General features: G+C 48.1%; 2 protein-coding genes across 4 annotated transcripts; one reads left to right on the forward strand and one right to left on the reverse strand.

Moving 5' to 3' along the window:
- Positions 1-6,487: 6,487 nt before the first annotated feature.
- On the forward strand, positions 6,488-9,894 carry LOC119275571 (serine/threonine-protein kinase RHS3-like). Of its 2 annotated transcripts, none has more exons than XM_037556439.1 (3): positions 6,488-6,787; positions 7,825-8,741; positions 8,840-9,894. In XM_037556439.1, exons 2-3 carry the CDS (start codon positions 7,831-7,833, stop codon positions 9,711-9,713), a joined length of 1,785 nt encoding a protein of 594 aa, XP_037412336.1. In that variant the 5' UTR covers positions 6,488-6,787; positions 7,825-7,830; the 3' UTR covers positions 9,714-9,894. The 2 variants fall into 2 exon arrangements, with proteins under 2 accessions (XP_037412336.1, XP_037412337.1); XM_037556440.1 differs by having other exon boundaries at positions 7,831-8,741.
- A 142-nt stretch (positions 9,895-10,036) lies between these two features.
- Positions 10,037-15,411, reverse strand: LOC119275573 (putative ubiquitin-conjugating enzyme E2 38). Of its 2 annotated transcripts, none has more exons than XM_037556442.1 (8): positions 15,231-15,411; positions 14,498-14,599; positions 14,005-14,031; positions 12,816-13,060; positions 12,673-12,736; positions 11,670-11,809; positions 11,265-11,576; positions 10,037-10,586 (listed from the first exon to the last, which is right to left on the reverse strand). In XM_037556442.1, exons 2-8 carry the CDS (start codon positions 14,565-14,567, stop codon positions 10,308-10,310), a joined length of 1,137 nt encoding a protein of 378 aa, XP_037412339.1. In that variant the 5' UTR covers positions 14,568-14,599; positions 15,231-15,411; the 3' UTR covers positions 10,037-10,307. The 2 variants fall into 2 exon arrangements, with proteins under 2 accessions (XP_037412339.1, XP_037412338.1); XM_037556441.1 differs by having other exon boundaries at positions 14,498-14,638.
- Between the last annotated feature and the right edge of the window lie 1,133 nt (positions 15,412-16,544).

Consider the following 16,544-nt stretch of genomic DNA (forward strand, 5'->3'; position numbering starts at 1 on the left):
TACCCCCACTCTACTGTCAGACTTAGAACCATGACACATACTCACGATCAAACTCTCCATGAGCTATTCCCAGGTGCCGATCTCGACGGTGATCGGATCTTCACGTCGCAAAGGCGACCCAGGACTGTGTGCCGATTGAACTGCATCTGCCCTTACTGACCTGCCGTGGATCCTGTTCCGCGACTGGGAAACATCGGAGTTTTGCGCTCCTGCTGCCCGGAGCAGCGCTCAAATTTGTTTCAAGCCTCTTCCAGCTTCTGAACGAGATGGCTGAATAAACTCTGCTATACGTGCAACAGCTATAAGATTCCAGATCGGAGTGTGGTATACCCGGGGTTTAGGCAGAAACAATTATCGTTGACGTCGACTGGATTCAGGGATCAGTCGACGGGCGCGTTCATCGAGAGAATGTTGGAGATTCTCCAGACGCGCGCGCTCAGCCAACGTGGCTAGGCGCACAACCTCCAAGGCCCGAGCCTCGGCAGTCTCCCCTATGATGGGGGTCTAGAGTGCCTCCATGTTGCGGCGGTGCAACTCTTCCCTCTGCTGCGAATTGAGAGGTTGGGGCTCGTACTCATCGTGGCCGAATGACGGGTCGTCGCCGTCATCGTTGCCGCCGTTGCAGCGAAACCCGGGTGGGCTGTGACGGGAGTCGACCATGAGAACTTTTGTCACGGGGTCACAGCTCCCGCGCTCGGAAAAAGTATCTACAGAACCAGTCGACGGGTCGACTAGACCGCAGAGAAATTCGTCAGGCTCGATCGCCGCGACTTGTGGGGTGGCCGTCTAACGGGCCACCACATGCTTGACCCAATGCCGGAGCCGCGACCGACTGGATCGCTTGTGGCGGCGACCGACGGAGTGAGCAGACGATGTGAGGGCCGACCGATACGGAGTCGACGACTGTCGTAGAAGAACACCGCAGGCACTCACGCGGAAGTGCGACACCCCGCGGATCGGAAGGGCCTCGACATCAAGGGGGGCTTCTTGGAGCCAAGCGGAGTTGCCGACAATGAAAGTGAGCGCGCCGAGTCGGAACTCGCGGCCTATGACCAAGCCGCCGCCGGAAACCATGTTGATGAAGATTGGAGAAAATGCAACCTCGCCGTAAGTTGCCAAGACGCTTTGCCCCACGGTGGGCGCCAACTGTCATGGTACTAAGTCTGACAGTAAGAGTAGGGGGTACGTATGAGGAGGCAATGCCCTAGCTACGGCGAGGTTGTACACACGAGTTTACGAGTTCAAGCCCCTCTCGGAGGAGGTAAAAGCCCTAGGTCTCGGTGCCCTAAGGCGGTCGACTGGAATATGGGTGTGTGTTACAAGGGGTGCAAACCCTTGTCCCAGAGGAGGGGGGTGGCTTATATGGAGTGCACCAGGACCCCAGCCATCCCCCGTTACAGGGTTCAATGTACATTAAGACAGGGCGTTACTGGTAGCGCCAGCTATAAAGTGCTATTAATGATCTTTAAGACTACGGAGTGAACGCCTGACCGTTGCCATCCTGAGTGACTCTAGGTCTTCTGTACTCCGAGTGGTTTCCTGTATGGTCAAATGACTTCATCCAGGTCGAGTGAAATTGGGGGTATCCGAGTGAGGTGACTGGTCGAATGGATTGCACTCCATGGCTACTTCAGTCGGTATTTCTTGCTATACTTTGAATGTCCTTGATTCTAGAGTAGTGACCTCGGGTAGGGCATATAGGTCAGGCCTATGACCCTACCTTAGGTCCATGGCATCGTCAGTGCCGGCTATTCTGGCGATGGTGCGGCTGTTCACAAGTGGCTCCTTCGGCAAGGCGTTGTGGCAGTAGCGATGTGAATCAACTTGGACGGTGTGGCCCCATTCTGATGGGTTGGATTGTAGGTGTGCGGCGATATGAATGAAAATCCTGCCCGGCTTTGGTCGGTGCCAGCGGCGACGACACCTGTGGGTGTCGTTCACCTTCCTGGAGGCGTAGCTGTGGTGCGTCGACACCTTGCTCACTCTCATTTGGTATGTTGTCTCCGGGCGAAAGCGTTGATTCAGTTCCGAATCGGCGATGATGGTGTCATTGTCGTCGTTCCTCCGTTGGGAGCATCATTTGTTGGAGGAGGGCTTGGAGGTTCCTTGTTGTGTTTCTTCGATGTTCACCGCTGCTCTGGATTGTTCTTCAAGGGTGCTATGTACGCCATCGCGGGTGTTTCCAAGACGATGGCTTTCACAGAGTTGTCCGAGTCCCGCCACCCACCTGCCAACTCTCTTTAGGCGCTCATGGGTGGTTGGTGTGTTGGCAAAGAGAGTTCTTTGAAGTTGTTGCTCTTCGGAAGTGACCGGTGTTGGTCGAGACGCGGTCTTGTTAGACTTCTTAGGGCAGACTATTTTGGGTTGTGGTTGTTTTTACGATCCTTTGAGTTGGAGTGGTTCTTGCTTCTCACCGGATGTGGTGGGAGCTTCTTGTATTTCTTCTCTCTTTTTTTGAACTGGGCTATCCCCCTTTCCATTACTTAGAACGGAAATACAAGGTCTGACGAATAGTCCAAGAACAAGGAGAAGGGGAGAGCGAGTTCAACACACTGCTAGGAAACCACCGCACTCACCCGCCATCGAAACGAGTGCTATGGGGCGAAAACCTAAGCAGCACCATAATAAAACTAGCCCTATTACAAAAGCAAAATGGCACGTCACCACAGAGTATCACAGAATATAGCTAAAACAGTCTTAGCAGCAAGGCTACCGCCACAGAAACTTCCAGCGTTGTTGTCATAGAAGAGCAACGGCCAGAACAAGTGCTGCAACTTCACTTTCCACCCTTCGATGCGTCACAGGCCCTCATCAACAGCATGGTCCCGTTGCGAATCATCTCAGCACCCGCTCGGAGCTGCTTGATGTCTTCTCCCGCCTGCAAACCTGCCCAATACAAGAGAAAAGAAATTGTCGTAAAGACAATCTCAAAAGGAGATTTGATCGTTTTTTCTCAAAGGTAGCTTTATTACGAGCCAGCTAGATGGCCCAAGTGACAGCCCCAAGTGCCACAGTATAGAACGATTCACATCCCGGCAAGAAAGAATGACACCAAACAAAAAACTGCCAGTAGTTACGAGGACATAAATCTGTCCCAAGTGTGACCCCAATCGATCGCCAAACAACCTTGGCCACAGAGCAATCAAAAAGTAAGTGCCGGGAAGTTTCAATTTGATGACAAAAGGAACACACAGGGTTCCCTTGCCATTTTCGCTGACGCATCACTTGCCTGGTAAGCACCGCATCCTGAGCAAGTTGCCAAAGGAAGATCTGGATTTTAAGAGGGAGTTTGGCTTCCAAATCCATTTATAGGTACACCCACTAAGAGGTCTCTCTAGCCATTTGTACATGGATTTAGTAGTAAACCTACCCGACTTGTTCAAGCTCCAGTACACAGAGTCTCTGTCTCCAGACAGATTCATCCTATGGACACAACTTCTCAACATCAACCATTGGTTTGTTAACTCGTCGTCTAATCTTCTACGAAAGAAGTCAGTACAGACCACAGCCTCCAGTTTGTCCAGAGTGCAATCCTGTGCAACGCAAATATTGTAAAGCCGGGGAATTGGTCCATAAACGGGGTCAGCCTGTTGATGGAGTCTTTCCATAACCGTGTCAGGTTACCAGATCCCGTATGGAATTTCCTCCCAATCATATACAGCTCCTTGATTTTCAAAAGATTTTTCCAGCATGGTGAGTCGTTGAAGCGGGCCTCGACAGTCTTGTATAAAGTTAAGGCACACAATTTGTGTGCTTTCGAAAAATAAAAATAAAGGGCACACATGTATAGGAAGAGGTTTTTTGGGAGACTCCTGCAGATGCTCTAAGGCTGGTCATAGTGGAGAGTAACATATACTAGTATCATGCATATGATACTAGTGTATGATACTACATCTATAGTGCATAGTATCATAAAGTAGTATCATAGATGGTCTCATTTATTGCCATGCATGACACATACTCTCTCTTATGTTACGGTATCTACCTATGTTATGTTACGGTAACATAACATTTATTATGTTAGACTAGCCACAGTGGGAGTAACTTCAGCAGTAACATCGAGTCCAACTCAGCAAATTTGCTTATGTGGCAATGAGTTAATGAGGAGAGAGATAGTTACAGTAACTTAGCTAGTTACTGTAACATCACATGTCCCAATGCAATATGAGTCTATAACCTAATAAATGAAGCCTTGCATGTTACCACACTTATGTTACTACCCACTATGAAGGTAGTAACATAGTCTAGGGATTTGTGTAAGTTACTAGTGCATGTTACTATGCATTGTGGCTAGTCTCACGGTATCTATCTATGTTACTACTACCCTCTCTCTCTTCTTTAATTGCCTGCCACATAAGCATGTTTGCGAGTCCCAAGTACATGATACTACTCCCTCTCTCTCTCAGTTTACAGTGCGTGCGCGTACCCCTAGGTCGTCGATTTGATCAACCAAATACAAGTCATATATTACAAAAAATATACCAATATAAACTTCAGATGTTCTATTTTCAAACGGTATAATTTTTGTGTTATATAGTTTATATTAGAGTGATAAAATTAACAACCTAGGTATACGCGTAGGACTTGTAAACTGAGACGGAGGAAGTAGTTATGTTACCCCCACTATGGCCAGCCTAACCCGCTTTGAAAAAGGGCAGCACTGGGCGCCGGTGCGCCGGCCGAAAGTTTCGGCCGGTCTGCCCCCAGCCGCTCGATCTGGCTGCACGAGACCCTCAGATTGCAGCTTCCATTCTATTTTTTTCCTTACCTTATCTTCGTCTCTAGCACACACAAAAGAGGACCGAACCAGTCAAGGCTCCCACGGATGTGCGACCACGAAGCCCGCGCTTGCTGCCTTGGCACCGCTCGTGCTCGTCGCCCTCGCCGCCCCGGCCATGGCGCCGCCCGCGCTAGTCGCCCCGGCCGCCCGCCGCATCGCTCGTCGCCCCGGCAAGGGCGCCGCCCGTGCTTCGTCGCCCCGGCCATGGCGCCGCCCCGCGCTCGTCGTAAGCACCCGGCCTAGAAGCACCGCCTGGCGCGTCCCGCTGGTCGCCGCCCACGCCACCGGTGGTCGCCCTCACCGCTGGTCGCCGCCCACGCCACCGGTGGTCGCCCTCACCGCTGGTCGCCGCCCCTCGTCGCCCCTCGCCGCTGTCGTCTCATGTGTTTCTCGTTGGCTCCGTGCATGCAGCAGCGTGTCCCCGTAGTTGCATCTCCCGGTGACGACGATCGCAACTCCGGTGATGGCCAACGCAGCTCCGGCGTTCTGCGGTTGCAGGTCGCAACAGCTCCGGCGACGAGCTCGTAAGAAAACTGTACTTCTGTCGGGGTGTCGGTAGCAGCAAAAAGAACGACCGGTTGTAGCAAAAAAGGGCAACACTTCCAACAAATTAAAAGCTCGCCGGCGCCATTGTAGCAAAAAATGTTAACCGATTGTATCTTCTGTGGCTGCCGGTTGCAGCAAAAACATGACACTGTTGTAGCAAGAAAAACATTGACGTCGACCGGCCGCTGCATATGGTGGTAGCAAACCATGTCGCCGATGGTAGCAAATGAAGCCGTCGGTGGTAGCAAAACAAAACACTGGTTCCAGCAAAAAAGAATCAACGACAAATACAGTAGTTGGTTCCAGCAAAAAAGTTTATGGGTTGAAGCTTTTTAAATGTAGGGTTGAAGCTTTCATGTAAACGGTTGCAGCTTTTTTCATTTGGGCAAGAAATCGATAGTTGAAGCTTTTCTCCACCGTCGATGTTCGTTGCACGGGTTGCACGAATGATGGCCACCAAACATCACCATTAAGATAGATGTAGCAAAAACCTCTCTGGTGGTAGCAAAAGACAAGGACATTTGCAACCAAAAATCATCGTTGTTGTTGTCCCGGGTGCATCTCTACCATGAATTAATATAGCAAATTTCTTCGTCAGTTGTAACAAAATCCGACAATAGTTGCAGCAAAAATCGTTGTCCCAGTCATCTGCACGAACGCCGGCCACCAATCATCACCATTAAAAAAATGGATGTAGCAAAAAAACACGCTGGTCGTGGCAAAAAGACAACAACAGTTGCAGCAAACAAATGTCGTCTTTGTAGCAAAAAACGGATGCAACTTCCGTCCGTCTGCAGTTGTAGATATTTTTCCTACCCCACAGCTTGAGCGGTTGGTGAAAAAAAGAGCTGACCGAGTAAACATGGTGGGCCAAGGTCACGTGATGGGCCAAGGAAAAAGACACAACGTGGATCCGGAGGTGCGGGAGCGCTGGATGGCTACCCAATCGAGCTGCGTGCACGGGACCGGCCGAAACGCTCGGCCGGTGCACCGTGGGGAAACGTTTCCCTTTGAAAAAACAAAAAAAAAATTGAGACATGTCGTGTTCCCAGTTATTTCCAAACCTCAAAATCACGCAATCACACGGTTCCAAATGCCGGCTCGTCTTCCACAGTCCGGCCTTGCCATGGGAAACACCGCCCCGGCCGTCACCTCTTTCGACCCCTTCCTCCTCCTCTCCCCACCGCCTCCCCCTCCCACTTCCGCCGCGCCTGCGCGTGCTCCTTCTTAAATTTAGCAATGCCTCCTCTCCACCCATTCCCGCGCGCCTTCCCCGTCCCGCCCCAGCCTCCTCCACGCCCCGTCGCCTCCCCGCGAAACAACCACCTCCACCGTCGCCGCCTCCCCGCCCATGGGAGGGTGACCTCGCGTCCGTCTGTCCCCTTTCCAGACGGTGCCTTGCCGTGGCGTTTGCGGGGGCCGCCGAGGCTTGGTCCGCCTCACCTGATCCATCGTCTCTAGGTTTGTTTGTGCCTCTTCCCCCGCCGATCAGCCACCCCTGCTACCCTGTTCCAATGTGCTAGATAGATCAATACATTCCGGATTAAACCAGAGTTTTTTTAATTCGATGCCTTGCAAAATGCAAGGTGTGAAATACATGTCTGCTTGGTTCGGCGCTTCAATTTGATTTGTTTTGAATATGTTCCTTTGCCATTGTTGGGTGCTTGCATACATGATCAGGCACGCTCACATGTCACGTGCTAGTTTAACACAGCGTTGTTATGTTCAGAGAAAGTCAAAAGGGGTTTACTGCATACAGTTCCCAGCTAGGCCAATTTTGCTACTTAAACACCTTCAGATAACGGATCATGGATTTTATAATCGTATTCTACATATGTATGCCTGTCCGTGACAGTTATGTAATGCCATGACAGGCAAATATGTAACTTCTGAGCTAGGAGTCTAGGAGATACTACATGACTTCATATAGTTGACTGGTCTGTATGTGCATGTTCTACCTCTAAATTACTCTTCTTGCATGTTCATGGATATGCATACTTATGTACTGAATTTATTTTAAAATGGCATATGTGATAGTTTCAGGACTGTGATGTATACTCAACTTATTAAAGTAACAGTGTCCATTTGTATACAGCTAGCTTATTAAGGCAACAGTGTCAATATAAGCATTTGGAATTAATGATCAATACAATTGTATTTTCATTCTTCTACAAATTCATTATTATTGGTTAATGCATTATTATCACTTAGACATTGTCGGTCTAAAACAACGTATTATGTCTTTAAAATGATGTATCATATGAGAAGGCTTTACCCAGGAATACAGAATTAGAGCAATGGTTATGACAGCAGAAAAGTTCTTCAGTTTTTTTGTTTCTTCCTGGGAAGTTGATTAATGCCTAGTGATCATGATCATTGTGAAGTTGTTGTTTTGTTTGGAATTGTAATGCACTATTTGGTCTTCCATATTCTATTTCTAGAGTTAAATGGTTCTACTATTGCACATTCTTACTGTAATAATGAACTATTTTGTGAAGTTTCAGATGAACTCCAGGTCATACAACAAACTGGACACCGCGAATGACAAAATGGATTTTAACACCCGTGGAAATACCGCGTTCAATGGCACCTTAGACCGGAATCAATCAGGTGTGTCTGCCAATCCATCCACAGCATCCAAACCAGCTGCACACTCGCAGATCCCAATGGACTTCAGCACTCGTGAAAATACAGCGTTCAATGGCGCCGTAGACCGGAATCAACCGGGTGTCTCAGCCAATCCATCCACAGCATCCAAACAGGCTGCACACTCGCAGATCCCTTCGGATAAGAAACCACGTCCCAAGAAAGAAGATTTTGCTGACAAAGGAAACCCAAACCACATGACAAAACGCCTTGTTAATCCTGCGGAGAGCCCTGTGCTGACACCAACAAAAGCAGCATCCAGAGGCATGAACAGTAATACACAAGAGAAACTTAGTGATTCCGGTCTAACCATTCGTCAAGGTAGCGCTGACAGTCCAAGAAGTAACAGCTTGGATAGCTGCATGTCCGGCCATGTCAAGCATCACACCGGAGGGGACTGCCGATGGGAGGCCGTCCAGTTGGCCAGCTCCAGGGACTCCCCTCTCAGCCTAGTCCACTTTAGACTTCTGAAGCGCCTTGGATACGGAGACATTGGCAGTGTTTACCTTGTGGAGCTCAGGGGCACGGACACGTTCTTCGCGATGAAGGTGATGGACAAGGAGTCGCTCATCAGCAGGAACAAGCTGATCAGGGCGCAAACGGAGAGGGAGATACTCGGCCTTCTCGATCACCCTTTTCTGCCCACGCTGTACACTCATTTCGAGACCGACAAGTTCTACTGCCTTGTCATGGAGTATTGCTGCGGCGGTAATCTCCATTCGCTTCGGCAGAAGCAGCTGCACAAGCACTTCTCCGAGCATGCAGCCAGGTTGGTTCACTTCAGATTACTGTGTTTAGTACTACCTTGTTATTGGTACTCGATTGCTCATCATAATTCTCTTTCCCTTGATTGTTTCTGCCTAGTAGATTTTATGCCTCTGAGGTGTTGCTGGCACTGGAGTACCTCCACATGCTAGGCATTGTGTACCGAGACCTCAAGCCGGAGAACGTGCTCGTCCGAGACGGGGGGCACATCATGCTGTCCGACTTCGACCTGTCGCTGCGGTGCTCGGTGAGCCCGATGCTCGTCAAGTCGTCGTCGGTGCACGCAGGCCCCAACGGCATCGAGAAAGGGCTGACCAACACGGAGGGCGTGAGCAACGGGTGCATCCAGCCGTCGACGTTCTTCCCGCGGATGCTGAGCATGAGCATGAGCAAGAGGAACCGCAACAAGACCAAGTCGGACCTCAGCCTCCACGGGCTCCAGACCATGGAGTTCAACGCGGAGCCGACGGACGCCCGGTCCATGTCGTTCGTGGGCACCCACGAGTACCTGGCGCCGGAGATCATCCGAGGGGAGGGCCACGGCAGCGCGGTGGACTGGTGGACCTTCGGCATCTTCCTCTACGAGCTGCTGCACGGCATGACGCCCTTCAAGGGGAACGGCAACCGCGCCACGCTGAGCAACGTGGTGGAGCAGCCGCTGCGGTTCCCCGAGAGCCCGCCGGTGAGCAACGTCGCGCGGGACCTCATCCGGGGGCTGCTCACCAAGGACCCCCAGAAGAGGATCGCGACCAAGAGGGGCGCCACCGAGATCAAGCAGCACCCGTTCTTCGAGGGCGTGAACTGGGCGCTTGTCCGGAGCGCGCACCCGCCGTCGGTGCCGGACCCCGTCGACTTCAGGCAGTACCTAGGCAAGGAGAAGAAGGCAGAGCGTGGCCTTGGCACCGTTCCGAGCAGCTTATCGGCTGGCGCTGTCGCGGCAGCCAAGACGGCCTCCGGCCAGTTCGAGTATTTCTAGAACTGCATCGGGTTTTCTGAGTGCTTGTAGGACTACTGGACACCATAGATACAGATACAGATACCCCGGGCTCGTATATCACTGTAAACCCTCCTGTACTGTACTGCGGTGATTTCCGTTATATACCTGCTGAGATGTCTCATTTGCTAACGGCTGCTAATTGAACCATCAAGTTCTGTGAGATGCAGACATTCTTTTACAGTTAGATTAGATGGAAACATGTCTGATTAAATCTTTCCAACCTGAAAGCTGAAGATTGTGCACATGCCTGAAGTTTTGCAATATCCTTCTGTTTTGCTTCCTTGTTTTTATTTTGCTAGTGGTCATCAAAGTGGCACATAGTTCTATTCACACTTCCAGAGTCACTGAAGCTATCAACACGTCATGCACCAAGCATGTATAAAACCACAAAGTGAGGTAGACATATAACGTGGCGAAATTTCATCTTCCAGAAACGGCAATTACCAAACTACAACCAATTCATCTACAGTCATACCATCACCCCTAGACTTCTTCCATGCCTTTCGTGTGGATTGTGATTTACACACCCTTTTTGTACCGAGTTACTCCCTAAGTAGGTGAATTTGGCAATGGTCAGGTCTGGCCCAAGCTGGTAGACGCGATCCCATCTGCAGCTGGCGTGTCTCCCTTCAGTTCCAGCGCTTGAGCTCTGTTCTTAGCCAACTCCTTTGCGAGAAGTTCGGTGTGTGCAACCAGGGACTTCTTGAAACCGGCAAAGCACTTATCGCAGGCGTACTTCGCGCCATCCCTGACCGATGATCCGACGATAATGCCAGACGCGTATGCGCTGCATGCGTCCAGGATGGCACGCTCCCGCTCGTGGAAATGGTGCACCACAAGGGTCTCAAAATGCTGCAGCAGGTGAAACGCTTGTAAGAATGAATTCAGTGGCATGAAGAACAATGCACGCGTGGTACAAATCTGAAGGATGTATTTTTTGCTATGTGATACAAACCAGTTCCACTTGGGATGGGACCTCGGTTTTCTTTAGAAAATACTGGTGCACAATGGTGGTGATATTTCAGAAACTCATTTTTCTTGCTCTATTTGTTCAACATTCCATAAATAAAAATATAAAATGTTACGAAGATGTGGAAAATTTGAAGTTGGTAATTTCATGTCACAACTCACAAGAAACAACTCCTCTCTCTATAGGTGCAGATTGTCTAACTTCACAGAGCTGACTTATCACAGCTAAAAAGGAATCAAGGAGATGGCAGGTACAATTGTTACAACAAAAACAAAATTCAGCTATTAGGGTGTCCCAGTAATCTGTCATTGTTTCTCAAATTGTTCAGAATAAAGAGAATTTATGCTTCCATATTTATCGTAAAAAATGAAAACACAAATGATTTGATTTACTTATGTATCGTAGGAGCTTATTCTAACCCAATATGCATCTATGCAGTTTATTTTCAGGATGGGTATCAGCAATTTTGTAACCATGGCAACTGAGAATCTTCTTTTAGGCCATGAGGAGTAACCAAGACATCTTTTTACCATGGCAAGAAATGAGGGTTCTGTAATTACCTTTGGAGGCTTCCGAAGTGAATACAACATAGTCTTGCAGGATAGTACAAACGCAGTCTGATTATATGCCATGGAATGCTTTTCACCAAGAGGTGTATTAACCGTGTTTTTGTAGCCTGGCTCATTAAAGTATGGTTTATCATTCAACACAAGGCCCTGGATGGAGATCAACACCTGAAGCATGGTGGAATTCGACTTGCTCCACTTCTCACATCCAGAACCCCACCAAGTGTTCAGCAGGCTAAGGCACACCTTTCCACTCTCATACAGGTTTGGATTTAGTCGAAGCCCACCTGAATGGTAGTACACTTTCTGTACATATTGTATAGGTAATTGTAAAGAGATTGCATTTGTCGTGATAAAGTTGAAAAAGAAGGGGAAGGTGGGTGTGAAGTGCCAACATACCGGTGGACATCGCGGGTACTCAGGAGGAAAACAAACATCAAAGAAGAAAAGACCGTCATGATATGGAGTTCCAGAAGGCCCAACAATAGCAGCCCTTAGCAGATCAATCCTGTCCTCATAAACTCTAACATATATAGATCCTGCATAATTTGAAACCAAATTGAGACCCACGTTTTTATTAATTAAAAACTGATTTCAGGTGTAAATCCTCTGAAAGAAAGACTGCAGTGCAAATATGGCATGAGTCGCTGACACATTAGGTTAGCCTTAGTGATATGCCAACCTAATTTGACAGTTGCTATTTTTTTTTTCATTTTTCCTGTTCTTCTCCAAGTATCGAATGATACTATCTGACACGGTATATCCAATATGATAGGAAAGGAGTTCTAAAATAATCATGAGTTTTTTAATTGTTGCAATAGGGGATTATTGCAGGAGTGCACCTAAATCCCGGCGTACATACAAGATGTTGCCAGAAAAGAGCCAAGAAATGCAGAGAACGATGACTATATGGAAACAATAGTAGCATTCATTAAAGTTTCTATAGTTACAGACTGGGGGGGGGGGGGAATTAGTACTCCCTCCACAAAGAAATATTTTTTTTTTGCGGGAACTCCACAAAGAAATATAAGAGCGTTTGGATCACTATTTTAGTGATCTAAACACTCTTATATTTCTTTACAGAGGGAGTACATACAAAAATGGCACCAAGGAATTTTTTAGTAAAAGCACGCACAACTCAATCAAGTTAGAAGAATCAATGAGCATATCCTAATAAAGTTCAGATACGGTGTTGTGAATATGATACTACGTTGAAGTCAACAAATATTTAGCATACTATATTTAGCAGGTAAAATTAATAAGATATAATCAGCACAAACAACAGTTTGATGACAATAATAAAGGACCTTTGGATGCTTTCGGTATTCACCGTCAATGTCATGATAGTTCGATGATAAAAAATATATAATTGATTTCATCATAAAGAAATATATGTACCGACCAGGTAGATCTCTCTGTAGAAGCTTCCATTCATTTTGGATTGTTTTCGTCCAATCTTTGCTCATCTGCTCATATATTGGTGGCAGGAAATTAATTCACAGTTAAACCTAATAGAGATAGAGTTCAAAAAAGGACATAGCATACCTTCCCTGGTGAGGTCTTTGCATAGTGGTGGTCAGAGTAATCTTGAACAACGTCAAATTGGTTAAATAACTTGTGATCCTCATTTTCAGATCCATCTGCTGCCTTTATCATCGATGAGATGTTACTTGAACATTCAGGTTCATGTTTTTGCAGTGACAGCACATTACCAGACCCACTTGAACAGGGATCCAAAAGAATGTTACTTGCAAGGACATTTACAGTGGAGTGTGGAGCAGCACTAGCACCTGAATCCAGAAGATTATGACCTAAGTATGAATGTTATCACCACATATGTACATACTTTTAGAGTTTAGGACAGATACAGAGGGGGAGAAACTCCAACAGGCACTAGCAACTACGGCATTTTAATTTGGAAGAAGAACAAGCCTGTACAGGATGGGATCCCATCTAATGCAGCCAAGATCACTCATCTTGTTGGGGAGCAAAGCAACAATGCCTATGTGGTTCCTCCATCACATGGATTGCCCATCATCAAGGATAAAAGGCACACGCCAAAAATTACCAGTAGCTGGTTATCAGCTTTCTTAATGGTGCTATCCCTGCCAATTGCAAAGTAAAGTATTTCTTTGCTGGGAGCCCTAACATCAAGGTTTCATTAAAATTGGTCTGAAATCTTCACGAGTTCAACGACAGGTTACTGCCATTTCATTAATGCCTGCTCCCATTCCTAATGAAAGCCAGCTAATTGTCATGTTAAATTCAGTGAAAGCAGGATGCCATTTTAAAGGAATGGTACAATGTAAAATCTACATAACATTAAGCTAATAGTTGTAATTCCCTCAAGCACGAACACCATACATGTAGTATATCCCTGACATCCAGCCCTTGTTTACACAGAGACTAAACTAATTGCTTCCTTAAACCAGTGATACAGACTCCTATATTTCTAAGAGGCTGCATTTTTTTTCAGATAATGGAAGTACAACCACTGAAGTAGCTGCATTGCGCATCTTCTTTTGCATGTAGTAAGAATGGCATAAGTATTTTATAGTAAAGAGTCACAACTCAGATACCCATTTGAGGGCTGTAATCAGTACTGCAAGTGAAAAATAAATTGTAATAGATATTTCTCAGATACTATCAGATGCCATTTAAAGTAAAAATAAAAAACCAATCAGGAGGAACAAACAGAACATTTCAAAAATTAACATTGGTCATCCGAAGCTACCTTGCCAAAGAGGGTCTATGGACTTGCCTGCATAAATAGAACCATTCATTAGAACATTCAGGGAAATAACAAGTTCTATAAAATGTTTTTCCAACAAATAATTGGTTTGATATAACAAACTCCAAAACATCGTTGATCATCACAGACATGCATTCATATGCCAGTTTATATCCAACTAAAATACAGTAGCATTCAGATTCTATCGATGATATCGTACTTCAGTAGCTCCAACACAATCAAGACAAATAAGTGTATAAAACATCCTGACATAACTATCTGGACCATTCAACAGCCTCTAATTATTCTGTTATTCCAACAAATTACGACTGTCCCATTGGTATGCAGTTTCATCAAGAACACACACATGCATCATCATTATCCAAAAAAGGAAACATGGTTATTGTTTTAAAGAGGGCAAGGAGCATCCAGTGATCATGTGATGCACCCCCGACTGACAAAACAACCAAGTTAACTATTGAAGGTACATCATCACCTTTCTTGTTGGAATTCTTCTTCTTTTTCTTGCCAACTCCAAAGAGTTGAAGCAGCTTCTTGAGAACCATCTTCTAATCTAATCCGCCCACAGAGATGGCACCTGAAAAGCATGAAACGCCATTGGATTTGGAACCAACAGCTAGAAAGAAAGATGACGCAATTAGGCGGATAACAGAGGTAAATCAAGGCATGCGCATGAACGACATATGCATGAAAGTGAAGAACATGATAATCTTGGACAGGAGGAACTTTTTTCCCCACTTGGTTGATTTCTTGTTCCCCTTTTCCCTTTAATTAAGAAGAACTCATGTTCGTCGGCCCCAGTGAGTTGTTTATGTAGTAGTACAATACAAAACCCAGGCACTCCAATCAGTGCAGGAGTGACGCCATGGTCGGGCCAATGGACCCACGACACGACCAAACCCAGCAACAGACAAAACGAGACAAAGCACGCAAGAACATCACACCGCAGGAGAGAGGGGGGAAAAGCATTATGGGGGCAAAGAGTATCATCGCATCATGATAATAACTCCACAAGGCCAGAAAGAAAACGAAAGATTGCAGGATCTCGGGGGCATCCCTCCCTCCTCCCCAGATCGCACAATCAATCAAAAGAGAAGAGTAGAGAACCATCGCGAGGTACTGAAGAAAGAAGCGAGCAAACCAGCACAATCAAGGAGGAGAAGAGAGCAGAGCAGGACGGAATCGGGGGCAGCAGAGGAGGAGCAGACCGGAACCCTCGCCTGCTCCGTCGGTCCTGGCGCCACCGGTCGCCGGGGAAGTGGAGGGAAGCGCCGAAGGGGGTTCAGTCAGTAGTAGGGGTGCACTCGGCAGTAGTAGGCGAGAAAAAGGGCGAGGAGGCGAGGTGAGGTGCAGGAATGGGAGGAGACGGTCGGTCAGGGTGGGGGTGGGGGTGGTGGCTGCGTGCGCGAGCCCGAGCCCGGGTTTGCAGGGAGGGGAACGCGGGGTCACACCACACGGATGGGAGGGAGCTTGCGTGCCGGTGAGGCAAAGCTCGACCCCAACCGGCGCTTTTGCCTGCCCCGCCTCCACCCCGCAACACCGACCCACCCCAAGCACGGTGCACCGCGTCCCCCTCTGCAACCGCAAGCACCGTGCCATCAACTCTTTCCGTTCGATCCAGCCGGGGTTACCATACCCCATACGCATATTTGGCATCGTGGCCGTGATTAGGGGCGCGCGTCCGGTGATTCCCCTGCTCGTTTTGGGATGCCTTTTCCTTCCCTGGAAAGGAAGCGACAATGGCGAAATCCGGCATGTGATCCGTAGCCCTGGGTGCTCCTACGGCCATAGGACCTGGTACCTGCGCTGTGCGTGCCCTGTGCTATGCTAGGTTAAAAGGCCGGGAATCCCGCGTGAATACAGGAGTGGAAAGTGCCAACCTGCCCGCGATTCCTTTTTCCATGTATATATGCGGGCTCGCCAAGATAAGCACGAGATAAGGAGAAGACGGGACATGGGAACGGGAAATGGAAACATTTTCTCTTTTTCGGGAAAAGAGAGGCACGCATGGACGCATCCAGCCGAACACCACACGCACGCAGCTTGGCTTTCGTCTGACGGAAAGATACGGCCAAGCCCGGGGCATGGACCGGTCGTCGGCTTGGGGCTTCGCTTGTCGCGCAGCCGGACCCCAGGTTGATGGGCATAGCACTGATCCTGCACTCTCTTCAGTCCAGCGATCGTTTTCAGCACATATCCTGCACTCTTTGAGAGTGAAAGAGAAAAGAGTTTTGAGAGGAAAGAAGTGTCTATGGCCCTGTTTGTTTCATAAGTCCTATGACTTTTTTAAGTCCCAACTTATAAGTCATAAGTTCCTACCTGTTTGTTTACAGGGACTTATAAGTCCCGAGACTTATAAGTCCATGTTGCACCGCTGCAACGAGGCTCAGGAGAGGGCCTGTCCGGCGATTGGAGGCACCGTTGCAACGAACCGAGGCAGAACGAACCGAGGTGGGGCAGCGAACCGAGGCGGGGCGGCGACGGGGCAAGAGGCGGGGCGGCGACGGGACGAGAGGCGGTGC

Source organism: Triticum dicoccoides, chromosome 3B, assembly GCF_002162155.2.
Source record: "Triticum dicoccoides isolate Atlit2015 ecotype Zavitan chromosome 3B, WEW_v2.0, whole genome shotgun sequence".
NCBI lineage: Eukaryota > Viridiplantae > Streptophyta > Magnoliopsida > Poales > Poaceae > Triticum > Triticum dicoccoides.

Excerpts from the sequence above, each read along its gene's own strand:
- LOC119275571 (XM_037556439.1), top strand. The coding sequence starts at position 7,831 with ATGAACTCCAGGTCATACAACAAACTGGACACCGCGAATGACAAAATG. Across the intron at positions 8,742-8,839 it reads TTCTCCGAGCATGCAGCCAG|ATTTTATGCCTCTGAGGTGT; the intron begins GTTGGTTCACTT and ends TCTGCCTAGTAG.
- LOC119275573 (XM_037556442.1), bottom strand. The coding sequence starts at position 14,567 with ATGGTTCTCAAGAAGCTGCTTCAACTCTTTGGAGTTGGCAAGAAAAAG. Across the intron at positions 13,061-14,004 it reads CATAGACCCTCTTTGGCAAG|GTGCTAGTGCTGCTCCACAC; the intron begins GTAGCTTCGGAT and ends TTCTGGATTCAG. Across the intron at positions 11,810-12,672 it reads TCTACAGAGAGATCTACCTG|GATCTATATATGTTAGAGTT; the intron begins GTCGGTACATAT and ends CAAATTATGCAG.